General features: G+C 38.1%; 1 protein-coding gene across 2 annotated transcripts in view; it reads left to right on the top strand.

Moving 5' to 3' along the window:
* Window positions 1-5,869, top strand: part of LOC107751892 (catenin beta-1-like) — a 32,507-nt gene that overhangs the window by 25,475 nt on the left and 1,163 nt on the right. For both annotated transcript variants that reach the window (XM_016567667.1, XM_016567665.1), the window contains 3 exons: window positions 4,240-4,390; window positions 4,692-4,813; window positions 5,094-5,154. In XM_016567667.1, coding sequence (XP_016423153.1) covers window positions 4,240-4,390; window positions 4,692-4,813; window positions 5,094-5,154 — 334 coding nt within the window. The remainder of the gene's footprint in view (window positions 1-4,239; window positions 4,391-4,691; window positions 4,814-5,093; window positions 5,155-5,869) is intronic.

The raw sequence follows: 5,869 nt of genomic DNA, 5'->3' as shown, positions 1-5,869 counted from the left end.
TGAAATCTTTCATTTCCCTTAGATGCGAAAACAGTGATAAAAAGTGAATGACAATAAAATAAACCTGCGAAATTAGAGGGTTAGACAGTGAGGATTTAGGAAAAGAAAGAATGCCTAAATATTATTGAATTTGTGGAAATTCGTGACCAACCAGCAAACCTGAACAAAGCCGCGTAAATGTAGGCTATATGGGCTCGAACGGCATCCAAAAGCATGGTTGCGATGTAACATTTTCCAGCTAACCAATTATTCCTCTAATAAACAAAGCTTTTATACCACACTTGTCATAATCAGAGCTTATAATTTGTAAATAAATAATTGCTGGATTTTGTTTTCCCGGAGCATTCAATAATGTCACTAAATGGTGATGCCACAACTAAGCCATGTTAATTTCGTCAACGAAGACGACGACGAAACGTATTCGTTCACAAACATTTTTTTCTGTGACTAAGACGAGACGTTGACGAGCTAAAACTAATATCTGATGATAAAAACTGACGAAATTTATGCCGTGTCTTCGTTAACAAGACGAGACAGGACTATAATGTTATTTGAGGACTACCGGACATTCAAAATACATCCTATAGGCTACTGTCTTGTCCTTCAAAATGTGCGTCCCTGTCATTGGATTGCAATCGGATAAGGGGCGTTTGCATATCTAGTCTCAGTATGGCAGCCGCAGTGGATGGATAGGCTACCAAAATGTGAACTAGCGATCTGAAACAATGGCCTCAGCACCCGAAGAGGTAGGGATAAGGTGACCAGACGCCCTATTTTTCCAGGGAGTCACAATTCGTTGTTGATTAACTTAAAGTAAGTGAAGGCGGTATAGGCGGAATCGCGCTGATAGAAGTGCTCTCTCTCGCACACGCTCCACTTTTTCAGTTCTCATATACAGCTCGCGATCAGTTCTCAGTGCTCAAATACACACACAGCAGTCCAATCGTGTAGAGTATCTCACGTTAATACAGTCGGTTATGGATTAAGTGAACATAAACAGGTGGGTGAAAACTGAACGTGTGTCAGTATTACATGCATGCCTTCCGTCTTAAAGGGACAGCATTCCTAATTAAGTACCTATCCGTGTCATTAATGTTAACCAACAAAAGATATGTTAAGTAAACCTGTATCTGAAAAATGATTTAATTTGTATCTCTTTCGTATATTGTCTTATTCTGCTTCTTTTTCAAAAATTATAAATTATATATATATTATATATGAACAACTATAATTTTTATAAGTTGCTCACTTTTCACTACTGTTAAAGGGATAGTTCACCCAAAAATGAAAATTGTCATCATTTATTCAAGTTTTTCCAAATTCAATCCTTGATTCAAATTTCTCATAAGCTTAATTGATTTGGTCTAAAAAGAGAAGAATTAATGACTATTTTTGTTTGAAGACTACATATAAAATAGCTACCAAAATAAATGTTGGTAACTGCAGTTTGACTAATGACTAAAAGTAATGACTAAAAGTTGACAAAAATGCAATGACTTTTCGTCAACTAAAACTATGAAAGACTCAAATGACTAAAATGTGACTAAGGCTATTAAGCATTTTCATCTCAAGATAAATACTAAGACTAAATAAAAAATGCCTGTCAAAATTAACACGGCAACTAAGAGCATCGTTCACAAGTTTCTGCATGGACCTAACTAGCCTAGGGCACAGGTTTTCAAGCCCTGGGACAAAATGGGATGCTTTAAGAACAATGTATGGCCTATGTAAGTAATAGACCTAAAATAAAAATAACTTGTTTTCATAAAAAAAAATATATGCGAAATATATCTGACTTAAAGGTAGGGTTGGGTTTTGACACAAATTTCACGATTCAATTCGATTCTCATTCACAAGAAAGCAGCTTTGGGAAGACAATAGTGTCATTTTTTTTTTTTCCAGTTCCGGTCAGTTCAATGTTCAGTGACTGTGTAATAGTGCTGGGTTTTGACACAAATTTCACGATTCAATTCGATTCTCATTCACAAGCTTGTGATTCGATTACCGATTCGATTAGATTCAATATAGATTATTTTGGATATATATAAGGTACAGTACATGCCAAATTTTCTCAAGGAAAAAACTCAACTAATGCTGTAAAATATACAAGAGAGCCAGGGCTCCAGACTCACTCTTCCCACTGGTCGCTCTTTTGCGACTAACTTACTCAGTTGGTCGCACGAGCACATGATTTGGTCGCATTATTTTTTTTTTTTGCTACAACATGATGAACTTATCATAGTTTATAGTTATATGGAAATGAAAGTGGTTAACATTCAACCTGTTCTTTTTCTTCAGTATTTGTGACTTGAATTTTGTGAACGGGAGTTCCTCTTTTGCTGTTATAAGCCGGGCTTCGGATGCTTTCACTTTTGAATTCGCGATCTTGTCACGTTTTACAAGAAAAGATAGGCTATCTAGGCAGCTGTCTCTGTCTCGATATTGTGGCACGTGTACAGCAGTGGACGGCGCTTAATTTGAATACAAGAACAACGTTTAAAATTGAGTAGAAAAGTGTGAGGTTTCTAAAAAATAATGAATAGAGCATAATATATAGGCTACAACAAGGTTTAATCTGGCCGCAGAGGAGCACAACTGGGTTGCCTGATATAAAGAGACGTAATCCCCGAAACAGAGCTTCACACTTGCGCAATACGGAAATATCTGCTAAATGTGCTACTTATCTTTGTGAACCTGGCAACCATGTGCACACGCGCTCTCTCTCCACTGAGGATAAACGAGCTTGCTTTCTGAAAACACCGGTTAGCTTGCAGTTTAGCGATCTCCACTTCCAATATTCTGTTCTCAGAAACATAAACGAGCTTGCTTTCTGAAAACACCGGTTAGCTTGCAGTTTAGTGATCTCCACTTCAATATTCTGTTCAAAGTGTAATTCATCAAGTGTTCATTTATGAGAGAAAGGGAGAGAGAGAGAGAGAAAGAGAGAGAGAGAGGCTGTGTATGTATGAATTACCACAGTTTTGCCGCGTTTCTCTATTAACAGTGATGATCTTTTCCGTCTATATGCGAATGCGCGTAAAGTACAAGCCTAGTTTACATTATTTATAATAGTTTAACATTCAAATACATTGCGAATATGGAAACATTTGGATTTGTGCTGAATGAGACGTGAGCAATAACCTCCAAATACATCTAGCCAAAACCGTCCTCGTATGCACGCATGCACTGTCACGATCTAATGCGCTGTAAATGCTGGATTTTTAAAAACAAATAGGCCTACTGGAACCCAAAAATTTAAAAACTGACATTTTCCGGAACAGGATCCAGCAGGATCAAATTAAATACTGGTCATAATACTTACATAAAAATGTTTCAAGTGAGCAACAGTGTGTTTTGCTGCAGCAGCGCCGATGGAAGCGGTTCACTGACTGCGCAGCACAGCCACACGCGCCACAGTTACGTTTGGGATAATTTTATTTTAAATGCCATAATGTCAGTTGAAAACATTGCAATTGTGTTTTAAAATACAACGAGCACCACGAAACTGGAGAGGCGCGTTCAGTGGTCTCCGTGCCGGGATAAGAAACAAAGTAAAATGATCTCAAACGTATGGCGTACTCTCTTCATTTTATCAAATGATCATAATCACATCTATTAATTTTACAATCCTGCTACTAGCATTTTATTCAGACTAAAACCCCTTTAATTCGGGTAAAAAAAAAAAAGCATTTTTTTTTGTTTTTTTTGAGTGGCTTTTGCACATCCTGTAATGCCGGTAACTGCGTGCCACTGCAATAAACACATTTTGCAGCATTAAGGTTAACGATTAATAGATTAATTAATCGTTCATTTAAACGACGATCGATCATGGAAATGATCGAAAATTGACATCCCTAGTTTGTTCTATCGCTCCAGTTATCTATCCTTCATTCGGTTGTTTATTCATTCTATCTGTCTACTGATCTGTCTATCTTTCACTTGTTAGCTTGTTTGTTTTCTATTGTTTGTTCTGATTATTATTCTGTCGGTCTGCTCTTCATTATGTCTTTTTTTCGCTGTTGTATTCTATTTATATTTAGATTGTTCACTTTCTTGTTCATTCTGCCTATCAGAAGTTTTATCTATCACTTTGTTACATTGTCTTTTTTAGTGAATTGAGTAAATTAAAGTGTGGATGACCCTTGTATCCTTTCATTAAGTTGGTGCTATATGTACATCTTCTGAACTTAGACCCAATGTCAGTCTGTCTGAAATGTCTCTCTCTGTCTTTCTCTGCAGTTGCTGTATTCTCCCATCGAGAACATCCAGCGTGTAGCTGCAGGTGTACTGTGTGAGCTGGCTCAGGATAAGGAGGCAGCTGAGGCCATCGAGGCAGAAGGAGCCACCGCTCCTCTCACAGAGCTCCTCCACTCTAGAAACGAGGGTGTTGGTGAGTGTGCGCGCCCCATTTTAATAAGCAGCACGTGTGCAAGCACGACCGCCAGAATGCAGAAAGACATCAGTTAAATATAATGGCAACACACTGTCTCACTACCTACTGATGTCTCAAAGTTTGAAGAAACAAGTTAAACTTCCACAGAATAAACACAGAGCAAGCATGAATACAGAACACTATGCAGATTTGTTTTCCCAGCTATGCACGGATTTCCACTGGAGGCAGTGGCTGGGGTGAGCAGGGCTGGCTTGAATGTTTTCTCGGTCACACTCACGTTGCTATCTCTCGCCCACAGCCACGTACGCTGCTGCAGTTCTGTTCCGTATGTCTGAGGATAAGCCCCAGGACTACAAGAAACGACTGTCTGTGGAGCTCACCAGCTCTCTGTTCAGAACTGAGCCCATGACCTGGAACGAGGTAAGGGGGCTCATCTCTGCTAAATCCTGCAATCAATGCTGGCACAGAGCCCTGTTGTAGATTAAATTCCCAGCGCATTACAGAATCGGTTATGGCAGATGTGGGTGTTATATTTGTGAATTTACTGGGCATGTGATTCTTTCTAACAAAGTATTATTGTTTTTATGAGTCTCAAGCACTTTGAAAGCATTAGTATAACTGATTCAGTCCTGATATACGCTGAATTTGAGGCTGAAGTGAGAGTTTCTCTTATGCAACTCTTGCTTACATGTCTTTGCAGACTGGAGATCTAGGGCTGGACATCGGTGCGCAGGGAGAGCCTCTGGGCTACAGACAGGACGGTAAGTTCATTCTCAGAAATGAGATCAGCTCTCAGCATCTGGGTGTGAATACTCACTAATCCACTGCTTCATCAGCCTTCACCCACCAAACCTAGAGACGAACACACCTGGCACGTTCCATGAAGACAGGGCACTAAATAAGTCTTGGAACTCTTAAAGGATTAGTGGACCAAAAAAACAAAAACGGAAATTGTTGTTCATGCACCCCTCACGTTGTTCCGAAACTGAGACTTTCTCAAGAAATGAGATGTAAGCCATAATGTTAGATCTGACAGCTTTAGTCAAAATTTACTTTTTCCCTTTTCTATGCAAAGAAAGTGAATAGTGACTTCATTAATTCATGTAATTCTGCTTAAGATTTTTCGTGGTTCATGGAAAAAAAGTCAGTCAGAGTTTGGAACAACATGAGTCTGATTGAATTTTCTTTTTTGGGATTTATCTCTTAAAAATATTCTCCCAGCCCTGATTTCAACAAATGTTCAGTAAAAGGTGCTTAACCCTCAGACTAAAGGTATAAATAATTGTGAAATAATAATTACTAAATTGAACTAAATTCACATTTGCATTTATGCAATAAATTTTGTATATATATTTATATATTTATTTATTTTTAATTATTTTTTTCTCAATAAGTGGTATTGCATATAAATTTTATCATGACTTGAAAATCACCATTCTAGGTTAATTTTAATTTAGTTAAGTAGGGATGGAACGA

This window comes from Sinocyclocheilus rhinocerous, unplaced genomic scaffold (genome assembly GCF_001515625.1).
Source record: "Sinocyclocheilus rhinocerous isolate Xijiao unplaced genomic scaffold, SAMN03320098_v1.1 scaffold752, whole genome shotgun sequence".
In the NCBI taxonomy this organism is placed as follows: Eukaryota; Metazoa; Chordata; class Actinopteri; order Cypriniformes; family Cyprinidae; genus Sinocyclocheilus; species Sinocyclocheilus rhinocerous.
This window is presented reverse-complemented; position numbering and strand designations above follow the sequence as displayed.